The sequence below is a fragment of the Varanus komodoensis genome, unplaced genomic scaffold, assembly GCF_004798865.1.
Source record: "Varanus komodoensis strain SLA01 unplaced genomic scaffold, ASM479886v1 scaffold9, whole genome shotgun sequence".
Classification (NCBI taxonomy): domain Eukaryota; kingdom Metazoa; phylum Chordata; class Lepidosauria; order Squamata; family Varanidae; genus Varanus; species Varanus komodoensis.
In genome coordinates this window covers 20,374,860-20,391,603 of record NW_025336598.1, presented here as the reverse complement: position 1 = coordinate 20,391,603, position 16,744 = coordinate 20,374,860, and the positions used below count along the sequence as shown (strand labels likewise).

The window sequence follows — 16,744 nt, the reverse complement described above, 5'->3', positions numbered from 1 at the left end:
TTATGGCATTTTTTCTCCCACTTTAGCATGTTACTTTCAAAGCAGTCTGGCTTTTTAAAAGACTTGTTTATTCACTGAAAACAGTAAACTAAACCTTTAAGTATCTTATGAATGGTCTTTCAATATTTAATTGGAAACTAAAGCAAATTGAGCCCTTATTCAGAGAGAACTGAAAACAGTCTTTATTACCTACATAATATAATAATGCAACAAATGTGCAGAGGGGAAATACCAGGACCTGAATTAAATTTAAAAAAAAGCCACTGACAAATACTAGACACTGGTGGGTCGCTCTGTTATGGAAGAAAAAGCTGCAGTGGAGTGTCAACAGAGAAAACCTACCCGGTGTCAGAGACAATGGTGCAGTGAGTGGAAATTTCCAGCTGTGAAGACACAGATACAAACCCCCATTCATCAAGTCTGCTGGGTGCCTGGATCAGTCATTCTCTCTCAGCTGATTCTAACCTTGGAGAAGCCCTTCCTTCAACAGAAGAGCACATACTTTGCACAAAGATTCCCATGAAGATGCTCAACATCTCCAAAAGAATATCCCTGCCTAAAACCTGGAGAGATGCTTGCCAGTCAGTGGAAGCAATAGTGAGCCAGAGAGACCAGTGTAAGGCAATTTTCTATGCTCCACACCTTAACTCACAAGATCCTAAGATGTGAGGATATAATGCTGAGGGGTGGCAATTACACTGCCCTGCAGCTCTTGTACAAAAGGTGGGAAGAATATAAGGAACAGAAATAAGAAGAGGAAGAAAATAAGAAGTACCCTGTGCAAAGAGCTACTCTGGGCATGTCTACTTTGACCCGCTTGAATGCCAGACCCTATACCATGTGTCTAATGCTTTTGAAATACTCCCTCAGTTTCACGAGTGGCTTGTGCCATATGGCATGATGGGCCACTCTTCAACAAACAGGTCATTCTGGCTGAAACTCTGCACAGCTTTTGCTCACTGCACAGCCTTCCCATGCTGCACTGGTCATGGCCTCCATCACAAACTATAATATCCAGCTGTCCCTATATCCTGAACAATAAAAGCATAGCAGGTTACAACTCTGGCCTGATACAGATCAGGTTCCAGTGTCCCTGCCTGAACTTAGATCTCTGTCCTTAATGAGACTCAGCGTCTCCCTGCAGGCTAGACACAAGCCAAATCTGTGAAGCCAATAATGGTTTGGCATCAGAACATGTTGCGCTGTATACCTCAGGAAATGGCCAGTCTTTTGTCACTTTGTGGCATGGGTCACTTATATTCATCCTATGGCAACAAAATACCTAATCTGGGAGGGGAGGGGAACAAAAGCTTTATACTCTAGCAAAGCAAAGTTAAGTATCTGGCCAAAAAAGCAAAAAAACAAAACAAAACTTCCCCTGCTAGAAGCTGTGAGAATATTTTGCAGATCTATTGTTAACCTTGTGCAGCCACAAATTAACTTGTTGCATACTAGATGAACTTAGTTCTGAATAAATGGCACAGAAAATCTTCAAAAGTTAACAGTACATAAAAGATGCTTGCATTCAAGCCATGACCTACCAACTCAGAAAATGTCCACGCTGAATTCTTTCACTGATTCTGAAAACAGTTCTTCCTTCGTGCCCCTCTCTCTCGCTCTCAGTTACAGTTTCTCATATGTAAAATTGGGACCATACTAACTTCTTCATTATGGGATGTGAAACATTAAAGAGAAAATGATAACGCACAATCCGCAGTTAAACAAATATCTAGGTGACAGTCACTGGCATTAACTGTACAGGAACACAGGAAGCAGCCTTATATTGGGCCTATCCATTGGGTCATCTAGCTCAGTACTAAACTTGGTGTCTTTTGCATGCAAGGCATGCATTCCACTATCAAGAGATGGCTCTTCTCTACCATACACTAGTTTGTAAAGCTAACTGATCATTTCAGAACATGTCGCTCAGAATTCTGGACTTCCGCAATCTCTCAACTCTGACCATGCTGGTTGGGGCTTATGCAAGTTGTAGCTGAAAAGAATTTGAGAGCATCAGCTTACCTATTGCTGGATGAGTGTATCAGAGTAAAAACTTTTATAACCCTTGATGTCTTCCTTTCAATAGGGAACAAAAATAGCTTACATTTTTAAGTGATACGTTTTGTAGGCTGCTACAATTTCCCTAATTCCCCTGCATCTTGCTCTGGCTTACGATATAGTAGAGAAGGTCTACTAATTACCAAAATTAACTGTTTTGACTTCTGATTTGAACCCCCCACCACCACCCCTATCAGGGATAGACAACCTGTGACTTGCTATATGTTGTTGGACTGTGGCTCCCATTATCCCTCATCCCTGGCTAGGGCTGATGGGAGTTGCAGGCAGAAGACAGGGTCAAAATCACCCATCCCTGACCTGGATGTTAAGTTGCTTATTTGTTTCTATTAGGTTCAGTCTCTCTCAATGCTCATTTTAAAAGGCCTATTAATGGGTTCTTGTGTTCACGTTCTAGATACTTTCTGAAAAGGTTCCTTGGTATTAACAGTGAATTGCTGCTTCAGTGCCAACTGTCGTGATTACATACTGCTGTCCAACGTTTACCTTAGGCCCAGTCAGCCTCAGTGTAACAGACAGGCCCGTGGAGCGGACAAAAATAAAATAGATTTCCACATTACTGGACCAGGATCTTCTATACACATCAGCCTCAATCATGTTGCTTGCCTGATTGCCTGTCCATTTTACTCTAGGATGCAGGGATACACTTATAAAAAAAATGCTTGAATTTGAAAGCATCACAATTTAAATCACTTGTCAGTAATAACAGATTTAAATCTTGGTTTTCCACACATGCCTGCCTTATGTGTAAGTAGATGAGCTTCATTAAAATATTCCCAAAATGGGTCTCTTTTAGGACTTCCTGCCATTATAGGTTTTCTCCTCCAGGGAAAGAATATGCACAAAAAGATCCAAAGACTTGTGGTATATTCTGCTCAAAAGGGTTCACTTTCATTTTTACTGCTTGCCCCTCACACTTAGCTTCTTGTGCAGATCTATTCCGTTCCCAACAATCTTCTATTCATTGGCTATTTCAAACCTTTGTGCTTAAGAAGGAAGGGGTTGATTCTGTGTACATAGATTTGCTAAGGAACAATGGGATTAAGGTCTTTTTTCCAATTCTCTATGTTTATTTTATGACATTTTTGCTGTGAAGAAGAGGCATGTGATCTCTGCAGACACAGATTCACAGTTTTGAGAACTGTAAAACCAAGCATCTCTGATGATAACTTTTAAATAGAAAATTTGCTCAATAATCTTACAGAAACCTCTGGAAGAGCATGACATTGTGAATGGATTAATTGAATTAATTTACCAAAAATGTAAATATTGCATGAATATACAGCCTCATGCTACATAATTAAAAAGTAATGCTTATTTCATGATGAATAACCTTTGGACTATAATGTATCGTATAAACAAAACTATATTTGCATAGATTTTTCTTCAAAAAGCATTTTATTTTAAAAAGTTCAATTTAAATTTAAAAAGATTTCAATCAAAAAATCCCATTTAAATTTTAAAGAAACTGATTTTTTTAAATCATAGATTTTTATCCATCCTGGATTATTACATGTTATATGTTATAGGTGGTAGTAACTGCATGTACAGTAATGGAACATTATCCATTCTGCAACTGCTAAAGAGGCTACAGTTTTTGGTCTAAGCAAGTCTGTCACTATGCTTGCTGAAGACACATGTCTCTACAGCTGTTTGAAAACTACTCTTCTATAATCCCTTCTGGAAAATGAACAAGCATTGGGATTTATACTGCATGATAGTGATGACTTTTCCCCCTGCAGATCTGGCTCTGATCTGTCACTTCTTTGCAGCAAGTACAGCTGACCAGAAAGCAGATCACTTACTTATATATGCAGAGGTACAGCACCAATTTACCCTTTGCAAAGCCATCAAGTCTTTCTCTTTTTTCTGCCAAATTTGATACTGGACCTCTCACATTTTCTTTTGCTTTTCCCTGCATAATTCAACACCTGGCTTTCAACAAGGTCCATTAACTTTTAGTAGTTCAGTATATTATTCAGTCATCTCCATCAGTACCACCTCCACACCAATTTTCAGTTCAGAAGGGCACAACCTATGGAATTGCTGGCCATTGGATGGAAGTTTTCAAGTGTGGAAGCTTCCAAAAATCCTATGCCCAACTAGACTGTTCCCAGGAGAGGATGAAGGCAATATTTTACTCTCCATCCCCCCACCGACAACAGAAATATTTCTACAGCTTGATGGGCCTTTGAACACACCTAACTTATTTCCCAGCAGTGGGTGGGAAAGGTGGAAGAAAGTCACAGGATTATTTGGATCCTGGCTTTTTCTCCCCTTCAATTCATCACCCACTAAAACACCCCCTTGTTTACCTCAGTTAGGTCATAGAAAAAAAGTTGGTGCCATTCCTTCTGTGACAATGGTAAGGGGACAGGGAAGAGGAAGGAATCCAATGTCAGATTCCCCTTTCTGAGGTCATAGGAGTGTCTCCAGCTTTGGGAGGAGGAATCCAAAATAGATCTCACCAAGGGACAATAGGATTGCTTGTAACCCTTCCAAGCTCACAACATACCCATGAAGTAGATTAGGCCAAGAGGAGCTACATTGCAAAAGTTTTGAAGTAGTCAAGATTCGTGCTTGTAATGGGGTTCCAAACTTGGAAGTCCAAAGTCCAAACCAAGCAAACTATCCCATGTATTATCCAGATGAACGCACAATACTTGAGAATACACCAAAATAGTATCCCTATGTAAATGTCTCCCCCTTTGTAGCATTATTGTTTAGCTTCACAATTCATAGCATTGAGGATTTCCTAATTCCCACCAGGAACAGCTAGAGATCTGGGGAAAGGGTGGGAAAATCCAAAAATGTCCACACAAGCTCAGTGATGCTGCCCATCGCAGTGGGAAAGAACTTGACACAGAGAGTTATTTTCAGCACTTCCATCCACACTGGCCCCAATAGCAAGAACAATATTGAAAAGGGTTTAATACTTGCCACTAGCGCTTTAGGCATGCCAACTCTGAAGCAGTTCAGCTACACTAGCAGCAGAAGAAAGCCTGCACAGAGAAACAGCACTGACCATTTATGCAAAAGATTGCTGGCCAACCTGTGGCACGGGGAGAAACCAGGAAGATTTTGGGTGACTGTGATCTCTCCTACCATTAGCACTAACGTAAGCGAAACTAAAAGAAACACAATGGAAATTGCCTCTTGTTCTGTCTGGCACACAAGGACAGCTCCTGCTAAAACTGCTGTATGCAGGAATAGTCAATCCAAAGCACAGTGCCAGAAGCCATGAAATCACTCCTTAAAAAACAAAAAGATTAGTGCTTAAGCACAGCTGTGTTAACAATTGAAACCAGTGCTGCTACAAAAAACAGAAGTGCATCTTTTAAATCCGGAAAAGAACAGCTTCTCAGAAAAGTTATCACAGTTGCAGATTTGAATGTATCTTCTTTCATCCAATCATCAGTTACTATAAATCACATATTTCCCAGTCACCATTTTCAAGTAATTTAAACAAATATTTGCCAAATTTTAGATATGTATGCCATTCAGACCTGGGAAAAGGAATATGTATTATGTACTCGGGTATATCTGGACCAGAATAAAGAAGATTTGTGTAACCTGCCTAATTCTTCGGGTGGAATACAAAAACCAAAGGAATAGAATTCAATATACAATCATAAAGAATAAAATATGTAAGGAGTGCAAGAGTGAGAATCATTCCTAGATCCCTCCTTCATGTAACAAGGTCGATAAGCTTCAATAGAAACATGCTGCTGCATATAGTTTGATGGGTGTCCTACTTTTTTGAGAATCCCAATCAAAGTGAGCTTGTTTGTAGCTGAGAACTCAGTATAGTACTGCCCCCGCACACTTCCACTTTAATCTGGCTGTCAAGAGTCCTTCATCCTTTTCACACATACACCAGCTGCAAACAAAATGCCATCACTTCTAATCACTCAGCATGGTGCAAGCAAAGTACCATCACCTCAAATCAGTAGGACACAAAATTAAGCAATCTTTTGTCCTATGACTCAACAGAAATACATGGAGCAAACCGCAACACAAATGTGAAGCAGCCCAAAAAAGAAAGGACATGCACATATAGTTTTGATATACATTATTCTGTCTAAATTTCAGATACCAGTGAAAAGTCAACATTATACAGTCAATACTTATAGGCGTTACTGAAATGCACCATATATACAAATGCATACAGAAATGCAGCATGCATATATACAAATACAAATGTATCATACATGTGTATTATTGCAACGATGTACAAGTGTGCTTTTTAAGTATCTGAGGCTATTTTTTCAATCCAATGTTATGGTCACATCAAATACAGAGTGTAACCCTGAGTCCTTCTAATATGATTACATGCTATTGGGAGAAAGAGAGAGACAAAAGGTGGCTAGCACATACTTTCAGCAGTGAAAGTTTATCAGACCAAAGTAGTTACCAAATGGCTGCATGGGTTTCAGTTGTGAATTTTAGGGAATACAAACTGTCTTTTTGAGGAAAACCTTAAGTCTCCTAAACTGTGTCGTCAAATGCAGCTTTGTAACTGAAAGTAAGACTCTGTTCCCTCGGTTAATTGCTTCTGCATCCGGATTTTGGTTATGTGCATATCCATTACCAGCAGACCTGGTTTACTTATCGTTAACCATGTCTGATAATTATGCTGTGTCATGGCTAAGTTGCATTCATAAGTAAAGTAAAATATATCAGATAGTCTGTGCTGTATCTTTTACCATTTGAGCTGGACAAAGCAATCAGATTTATCAGAGAGAGGCTGTTGGATCAAAATCTGCAAAAGCTACAGGTGACAACAAAGGTGTTTGTTCAAATGAACATCTTGGATTGCAGCTGGTCAGCATCCACCAATCTCCCAACTACCTTGCCGCTGTCAAAATTTTCAGATATGGGACAGCATTTATAGTGGCTAGGCTAAATATCTTACAGTCAAGGCATATGGACAGTACTTACTGACATCTGAAATTGTGCCCTTGTAAAAGCTCCCAGGTCAAAACAGTAGTCCATGCTTTATTCTACTGTCAATTGTATAGAAACCTGACAGGCCATTTTACTTTCCCAATTCTTTTATCCTACCTGGAACATATAGACAATTTGTATGTTTCTATTCTTCTGGCAGTTGTTAAACCTGGGGTCACACAAGATGTAGCCAATTTTCTAGTCATGGGCATTAAAACTAGACTGAACTGCTAACAAAGCATTAAATTAAGTGATTTTACTTGTGTATGAGTGTCTATGTACTCTCTGCTTTAACTTACCATGGATTTTCTTTGTGTACTATCACTTTTTACAATTCTTAGTTTGTAGTTTTAATCAAGTAATATCCCTTTGACTTATAGTAAGTTTAATATCAAAACATAGAAACATAGAAACAGAGCGAGTCAGAAGGGGTCTCCTGGGCCATCTAGTCTGACCTCCAGCACCAGCCGGCTCCGCTCACGACATGCCCACCACGTGCACGTCCAGCCTATCCTTGAACACCCGCACCGATGGGGCCTCAACGACCTCTCATGGAAGCACATTCCACACTCTCGGGTCCTAACTGTCAGGAAATGCTTCCTGGCATCCAAATGGAACCTTGGCTCCCTGAGCTTTGCTCCATTGGAGCACATCCTGCCTTCCTCTGCAGGGGAGAACAGGTCTCTACCCATCTCCATGTGACATCCCCTCACATACCTGTATGTCACCAACATATCCCCTCTGAGTCTCCTTTTCTCCAGGCTGAAGAGACCTAGTTCTGCAGTCTCGCCTCATACCCCATCCCCTGCAAACTGGTCACCAACCTTGTGGCCCTACGCTGCACTGACTCTAACCTGGCTATATCCTTTCTGTAATGAGGGGCCCAAAACTGAGCATAATACTCCAGTTGCGGGCGCACCAGAGTCGTATAGAGTGGTAGTAATACCTCTCTTGATCTAGAAGCCACACTTCTGGCTATGCAACCAAGGGTGGCGTTCGCCCGCCTGACCACCGCATCACACTGCTGACTCATGTTTAGCCTGCAGTCAACCAGTACCCCGAGGTCCCTTTCACAAGTGCTGCTCTCCAGCCACTTGTCACCTAACCTGTACTTATGACAGCTATTCCTATGCCCCAAGTGCAAGACCTTGCACTTATCCACATTGAACACCATCCTGATGTCTCCTGCCCACTTCCATAGTCTGTCCAGATCATTTTGGATCTGGAGTACCTGCTTCTCAGTTGCAGCCACTGCTCCAGTTTTAGTGTCATCTGTGAATTTGATCAGCAGACTGTTCACCCCTTCTTCCACGTCCTTAATGAAAAGATTAAACAGGATCAGCCCCAGGACAGAGCCCTGGGGAACCCCGCTTGTCACTGGCTGCCATCCCAATGATTCCCCACTACTGGTTACCTTCTGCTTTCGGTCAGTCAACCATGCCCTAATCCACTGGACAGTGCTTTGGTGTATCCCAAAACACCTCAGTTTCTCCACCAGGATATCATGGGCAAGGCCTTGCTGAAATCCAGGTATACCACATCCACTGCATCCCCTCCATCTAGCCATCTCGAAACCTTGTCATAGAATTTCACAAGGTTTGTCAGGCAGGACCTGTTTTTGTGGAAGCAGTGTTGTGCGGCTGTCAGCCTCCCTTCCCTATCTAGCATCACTAGATCTCTATTATGAGCCTTTCCATTGTTTTTCCTACAATGGATGTAAGGCTAACCGGTCTATAATTCCCCATGTCCCTTCTACTAACCTTTCTGAAAATTGGGACCACTGATGCCATCCTCCAGTCCTCTGGAACTTCACCCATTCTCCACAAGGCCTCAAAAATGGAGGCCAACGGGCGTGAGAGAACCCCTGCCAACTCTCTAAGTACTCTCGGGTGTAACCCGTCAAGGCCTGGCGCCTTTGTAATGTCCAATGCCCTGAGGAGCCCCTTGACTTCAAGGGGGGTGACTCTAATCTGTGTCCCTAAGCCCCCAGCCTCATCTCATCTCCTATGCGGATATCCCCTGTCCTGCTTTGGAGAGAACACAGAGGCAAAATAGTCATTTAGCATCTGCGTCTGTTCCCTCATATCAGTCACTGGATCTCCTTCCTCCTTATTTAGTGGTCCCACCACTTGTCTCCCCTTCCTCTTCCTATTTACATGCTTAAAGAAGCCCTTTTTGTTGCTCTTGATATTCTTGGCAAGTCTCAGCTCGTAATCAGCCTTAGCCTTGCGAAGAATCCTTTTGCAACGGGCCTCCTCCTCCCAGTATACCCTAATAATAAACAATGCACTATATTGCATATATTTGGGAGTTGTGTTCTGTAGACTGAGATCAATACCTGTAGGAAAAAACATTGCTCTAGTTATTCCAGCTCTCCTTAAACTGTACTTTATAGTTAGCTGAAAATGCCCCACCCCTCACTCTGCTCCTTCAGCTAGTACTGAGAAAATTCAGCTATTTTGTTGGGGTTTCACCCACTTTTCTGCCTTTTTAAAATACTTCTGCTGTCACCTGTAAGGCTCTTAAGGTGCGGAAGCTGAGATATTGTGGAGGATGGGGCCTCTGTTTCTCCAGCTATTGCTATGGAGCAGAACTTCCTGCTATTAACAGGACTTTAGTGTGTCTCGCCCATCATTCCTGCTTTGTAGGCCACAGAAGTGATGCCTTGGCACAATCATCTTTCGAGGGCAAGATGGAGGCAGTCCTTATTTTAGTGGGAATCAGGAAGGCAGAGCACAAAGGAACATTCTTCACACACATAGAAATAGGGCGGTTTGCAAAAAGTTTTCCTTGGATATTGGAGTCAGAATGCCTGAAAAGAGGAAAAAATAATGGCTTGCAGAATGTTCAGCAGGAGGTCAGAGGAAAGAATCGGGAATGGGAATGGAGGGCAAAATTGAACAAGAAACTTCTCTTCTGATTGGTTGGAGAAGGGAGGGAATGGATTATTTTTAAGATATAAAAGTCTGAGGCAGATGGGCAAAATGCAAAGACAGGAAGATCAAAGAGAATGGATAAATTAAGAGTACAGGAGCCTGAGAAGAATGAAAAAGATAGTGGAACTGGACAACATTTGTGGGTGCCTTTAATGGTTTAAATTTTGTACATTGCCTTAATAGGTTTTAGCAAATAAGGCCATATGCAAAGATTAATTATAAAAAGAAATGTAATGATGGTAAGGCAACTATTCTTGGTTGTTAATGCATATATTCCTGGGCTCAGCCTGGCAACAAATCACAGCTGACATATATACAGATATGCATACACAGATAAGCACACAATAGTTGGGGGAACAGCCATGGGGTCATAATTCTATTAACCAAGGTCCATAAATTGCTTAGACTGTAGTTAATAGACAAATGTAAGCTGAGCAGTAACTTAATTCCTGTTAATGAAGAACTTTTCCAAAAGCTCTATTGGCTCTGTACTAAAGACACAGCTGCATGCCTTGAAAAATCACATGCCTAATTTATATACAATTGTTTTGATATATTTGGCTGATTCCCCCCCCCCCCCACTCTGAATCTGAACTAGCTCGCTAGAAAAACAACCTTGGAAGGCTGGGCCTCCTCTGTATACTGGACCTTTTCACTGCTTTATTGTGAGGTTAAAGAGAGAGGAATATGTATGTTACCTCAAGCTCCTTGAAGTAAGGGTGGGATATAAATATAATAAAATAAATACTTCTACTTCACCCACGATTGGCAATTTCACATATTTCCTTGGGTGGTTCAATAGTTTGTTCATAGTGGAAAATGAAACTTTTGAACTGTGTCAGACTCATCCCCTTATCAATATGTGTCCGACCATCAAGGATTCGGGTGGACCTTCCAAGCACACCAACTCACTCAGTGCATCCTCACAGAGAAGAACACATGAGAAACTTCAGCTTTGCCAATTCTGATCACAAACTAATGGGAGATTAACTGGATGTTGAAACTATCCTTAACATATGGGGCTTTTTTTTTCTGAGAGAGGCTTGGAGGGCAACAACAAAAGGGAGTGTTTTGTCTGTGGTGCCCCTTGATTTATGGAATGACCTCCCCACTGCGGCCACCTGACACCAACCATCTTTCCAGCACCAGATGGGCTTTATGCTGAGGCTTTTAAAGACATTCTTGGCTATCCAAAGGCTTGAGAGGATTACCAATCAAAGGGTTTTTTTTCTTTTCTTTTAGAGATGCTCTTCCTCCTATGTTTTAGCTGCTTATATATTTTTTTTCTTCTGATAAGATTTTATGGAATTTTCTTGCTTTGACTATAATAATAATAATTTCTAGCCATGTTGACTCTTGTCAGTAGAAACCAGTCCACATGCTGCCGGGCATTCTTCTCCACCCACTGCAATTGTCCCCAGTGGCAACACTTTAATTTCTCCACACAGGAATGAATGGCAGTCATTTGCACTGGAAAAATGGAAAAGATGCATTGAGCCACACCAGTGGGTTAAGAACTAAATTTGGCCTCTGCCCTGGTTTGCTGAGTGACAGTGTCTGACTTTACCCCACAAAACTCAATGGCAGCCTCCTTCTTGGTGCACCAACTTGAGTGAGACAGAATTCCAGGAACTGGTCTATATAACACAAAGCAAATCTGGTCATAGTAAAGCTGATCCCCTGATCTGTGAAGAATGAGGCTAAGCAAGAGGAAAAGTCTTCATATTAAATAATAGTGGAGGATATTTGAGAGCCTCCCCTGTGAACTCCACATGTAGAGATATATCACATTAATGACAGAGTTCCTACCAGATGTGTATGCACGCTTTGGGGATGCTTGTACAACATGTCACGAGTTTCCAATTCCTAAGCATGCAAGTCAGCTCATGATGAGCCTCAGTTGTTTGCTTTGGGTACACTTGTTTAGATTGGAGGAACTCCATGCAAGAGGTTTCCTTTGGCTTGGAGCATATAGTCTCATAACAGCAGGTTTCCATGAGTAACTTTTCTTCTTCACAGGTCCTGCCACAATATGCTTTATAGCACATGCTGAGAGGCAATCTAGACAGCTGAAACATTCCTAAAGCATGTTGAGCAAGCCAACGTATAATAAAAATGGTTGTGTGAATCCTCATTAACTCTGTTTCCACTGCTACAGATGACCCGAATATAACCGATACAGTTGTGCAGATGTCACAAAGAGAAATGAATAGTTAAGCTTGTAATATTACTTACTCACACAGCAGAACACCATTTTCTAATGCAGATCGGAAATCTGTGTCACCGAAGCTTCTTCCTGTTACTTGCTATAAAAGAAAAAAGTGGGAAACAGTCTGTTAATTAGCTGCTTTGCTTTGTTGTTATGACAGCCTTTCCCCAACCAGGTGGCCATACTAGCTATGAATGATGGGCATTTCAGTCCATTGCATCTTGAGGGCACCTGGCTGCTTTTCAATTCTGGAACAATATCCTTGGCCTTCTCCATGCATAGCCTAGGCATCTATTTTCAGTCTATGATTTAAAGGCTAACTTTAACAGTAGAGTTTCTCTACTGACATTGTTGAGACTTCTGATGCAGTATAATAATTCTAAAAAATGTTCTAAAGACTATTTTAAAATTCTAATAAATTGTTTATTGGCTTCAGCTGGTAAGCTTCTAAATTGTCACCAGCGCATTGTCCTCTGCAAGTCTCACTTGTTCGTAGCAGTAACAGCAGTAGTAGTATTATTATAATAAAACTATAATGCTGATTTAATGAAATGCAATTAGAGAGTATAGAATGTGTTTCATCATCTTGCATCTAATGAGTCAGAAGACACTTGCCTATTAGGACATAGCCATGGAGGGTTGTCTGCTGTTTAGGTTACAACACAAACTATAACAAGTACCCTTTGGGAATTTTTATCTTGCATCAGTAAACTGAGGGCTGTGTACATCTGTGTTCATTACACATGGAAAGCATTATCTAATAGCATCAATCAGCACATTCAAATAGCACTAGCAAAGCTCCATCAATTTTTTTCTGTTGCACAAACATTTGTATAAATTTAATATGCAATTGTACTTGAGAATATTTAACTTGGTTGGATACTCTGGCTGCTCATAGTTTGGAACCCTGTTTACAGTAACACAACGTCATTTGCACTAGCAGAATGACATAGGTGCATATCACCCAAAGAGCTGACAAACGCATATCAGGAAGCTGTATTTCTGAGCAACTTTTATCAAAGAAATTGCACTTTGGTTTGTAGAAAAAGTCAAACATAGGTGTGACTTTCAGTGGACCAGGAGAGACAAATCATTGAACAACCAGAAACCCAGGGGTCAATGTCCACATTGCCAATTACACTGACATCAAACTATCAATGCTGAATTGATCATACAGCAGACCAAAAAGAATGCAAGCAAGCTCTCAAGCCCTCATACACTTGGAATTAGGCTGCAGGACGAGTGTGTCAGCTTATAGGCACAGATGGACTCGGCCCTTCTCTTTCTAACCACCCATCTCACAACCTCCTCGCCCATAAAAGATCTCCCACCAACTTATATACCATCTTCTATACCATTTAGAATCTGGCATCCTGAGGCAGCCATTCATCAGTCAATGCCTGTTCCCCCAGTGCCCAAAGACCACCACCATCCCTTCCTCTCCTACAGCAGTTTTAAATGCAGATTCCACTCTTTGTTCCTCAAGAGCAGTATGTCCATTCTATTCTATTACACAGGCTGGTAATTGGGGTGGGGGTGGGTATTTAGAGTAAAAAGATATCTGCACCACTAATCTGCACGGTGGACTGGCATGGGAAGGAACCGGAGGCTTGTACACAAGCCTTCTGTTCGTACTCTGGCTCAACAGCACCCTTTGTCTTTGCAGCCTCCTTAAAATAATGCACAGCATCCCACAATCATATCTCATGCTCAACTGATGCCTAAGCCATATGCCAAGACTTTGATAAGATTTAGAAAGCTCAGAAAAACAGGAAGAGGCTGCTTTTCATGTGATATCATTATTAAAATCAAGAACCAAGCTAAATATAATTTGTCAACACATCTGTACTTGCACAAGAAATGGTATGAATTTGTCATCTGGGTTACATTTTCTCCTTTAAAGAGGGCATATTCAGTTTTTGATCAAGGGATTACTCAATTGCTGAGCAGTAATCAGAACTGAAATGCACTTCTCCAAAGCAAGTAGAAGTAGTTAGCACAAAGAGACTAATCACAGTATAATAGCACTCGTTGCTAGAAGAAAGCCTGGCTTTGCTGCTCTGTATTCTCCCTTCCATTTCATCTAACTTCAGTTTTTACATAAGCCCTATTTAAATTAATGGGAATGTACTGGAGGTGCTGGCGAGGTTCTCTGAAACCTGGGCTCAAGAATTAACTTTGTGACCCCAAAAGCCTTGCCGTATTAGAGGAAATGAACTTTACAGGACACCTATTTCCTCTCTTGCTTGGATCAAAATTTAAGTGGGAACAGATATCCTGGACTTCCACCACCCACCCCAATCCCCTTTAAGCCATCTCTGCTAACACACACACACACACACACACACACACACACACACACACACACACACAATTTGTCCTGCTCTGGGCAGTAGAAGCAAAAACAAAGCTAGACAAAGTAGCAAGAGTTCCCACTCCCTCTTCTCTTGCACTGGCATGTGATGGATGCACATGACTATGCAGTGGCCCTTAGGAAACTACTTCACCTATAGTTTCACATATACCCATCACACTGTTAGCCAGTGCACTGTAAGGACAAAGAGAAAGATATAAAAAGCTGCTGCTCCTCCTCCTCTTCTTCCCCACATCTGCTTCCAACAAAACCTCCCTCATGAAGGTTTCTCCTCCTCAAAAGCTGCCAGCACCAGCCATTCCACCAGCCCTACTGTAAGAATTATTCTACCTCCCCTCCCCTCCCCTCCCCATTACATTTTCCTTCTAAGTTGCATCTTCCCAAACCTTCTGGTGGGGAACAGCAGGGAGCGTGTAAGCAACTTAGAAAGGCTTTTCAACTGAGGAGTACCACAAAAACACTCCAAGTCAATAAATAAATATATCTGAGTGAAGAGTGCATATTTGGATGTGGGGGTCTTTCAGTGTGGTGGAAAAAAGAACTTTCTTTGTAGCCTTTGGTTTGGATCACAAAATATTTCATGCTTTCCCAATTTATTTCTTTAAGAGCCAAACCATATAGTGTTCCAGAGGGCTTACATTTTGTATATTTTAGTAATAACCTCTTTAGATTAGCCCCATTATACTCTTGAATCTGCTAAGAACAATAATGACAACAAAATCACAAATACAACAAAAATGATAAAGTGCATATCCCTACATAAGTTGCCAAATCAAAGCCAAAAAAGGCTGTTGCGTGTCCGCTAAACAAAGCCATATTACACAATTGTTTTCAGCATGCATCAGTTCATATTACAGCGGCCTGACATGATCCACAGCATTAAGCTAACAAGCCCCAGGTGTCAGAATGGCTTACAATAAGGGAGGCAAGCAAGCAAAAGGTTACAAATAACTGAAGAGATGCTTGTCCCCAGGTGAATTTTTTTCCCACCCCAAAAGATATTGGAAGTCAACTGACTTGGCAGTGCCAAAGCTTAATGAGACTTTGGCTTGCTTCTTTGATGTAACTCTTTGGTATTACTTAACTATTCTGCTTGGCCAAAAGGGAGTATTTATTTCTAGTCCTATATTAGGGTTGTGTTATGTGAAACACAGCCACAAAGAGATTTGATTTAGAAAAGGTACAGGGAGTGTGCTTGATAAAGCGGCCATTATCCTTTCATTTGCACTAAATAGCTTCCATACTGCTATGTTTAGAGGAAAATAGTCAAAACATCTGCATTTTGATCTGAAAAAAGACAGTCTTTCATTGAGAAGGTTAGAGTAAACCAAAATAGTTATATTTATTTATTTCTATACCACCCATATGCCCAAAACAGCTCTCTGGGTGGTTCACAAAGACCAAATAAGCAACAACATAAAATAAAATAGCAGATAACATGATCAGCAACATTATAACATAAATTATAAAATTGAATATACATAATATAAAAACAACAGCAGGCCTACTACAAGTAAAAAGGTACAGCAGCAGAACAATAAATGCAGCATAAACACAGAGTAAAAACTGATTTTAAAAGAATTAAAATAATTTAACTATTTCGGTATATATAAAGAATAGAGCCTGACACTGAAAAGAATGAGAGAGCAGGCGTCTGACACTTCTTTGGGAAGCTAATTCCACAATTGCGGTGCCACAGCTGAAAAGGTCCTTACCCTAGTTGTCACCCTCTTTATATCCTTAATGGGGGGCTCAGATGATGAGCTCAGGGTCCAGGTAGGTACATATGGGAGAAGGCATTCTTTTAGATTCCCTGGTCCCAAGCCATTTAAGGCTTTAAATATTAGTGTTAGGACTTTGAATTGGGCCCGGACTTCAGTTGGTAGCCAGTGCTGTTGGTGAGGACTGGAATAATGTGTTTATATCTGTCAGCCCCTGTCAGCAGCCTCAATACCCTATTTTGACCTTACTTCAAAGGCACTCCCACATAGAGTGCATTACAGTAATCCAAATGAGAGAATACCAGAGCATGAGATGGTAGAGGTGTTGAGGTTGGTATTCAGGTTGAATTCTACAAACCTTTTGCTCAGGTTTAATCCCAAAGTACTCTTTTGAAAATGTATCTTGCAAATAATATGTCTTGAAACTGTCCTATACCAAGTGGAATACTCGTCTTCTGTAGTGTGTCTCTCTTTGCTGATC

The 16,744-nt window shown here is 41.0% G+C and overlaps 1 protein-coding gene across 3 annotated transcripts in view; it reads right to left on the bottom strand.

The window, feature by feature from the left end:
• The window catches only part of LIMCH1 (LIM and calponin homology domains 1), a 233,810-nt gene that overhangs the window by 126,509 nt on the left and 90,557 nt on the right, over positions 1-16,744 (bottom strand). For all 3 annotated transcript variants that reach the window (XM_044418200.1, XM_044418199.1, XM_044418201.1), the window contains exon 2: positions 12,195-12,265. Coding sequence is in view for 2 of the 3 variants with exons in the window: in XM_044418199.1 (XP_044274134.1) it covers positions 12,195-12,265 (71 nt within the window). In the remaining variant the exon portion in view is untranslated. The remainder of the gene's footprint in view (positions 1-12,194; positions 12,266-16,744) is intronic.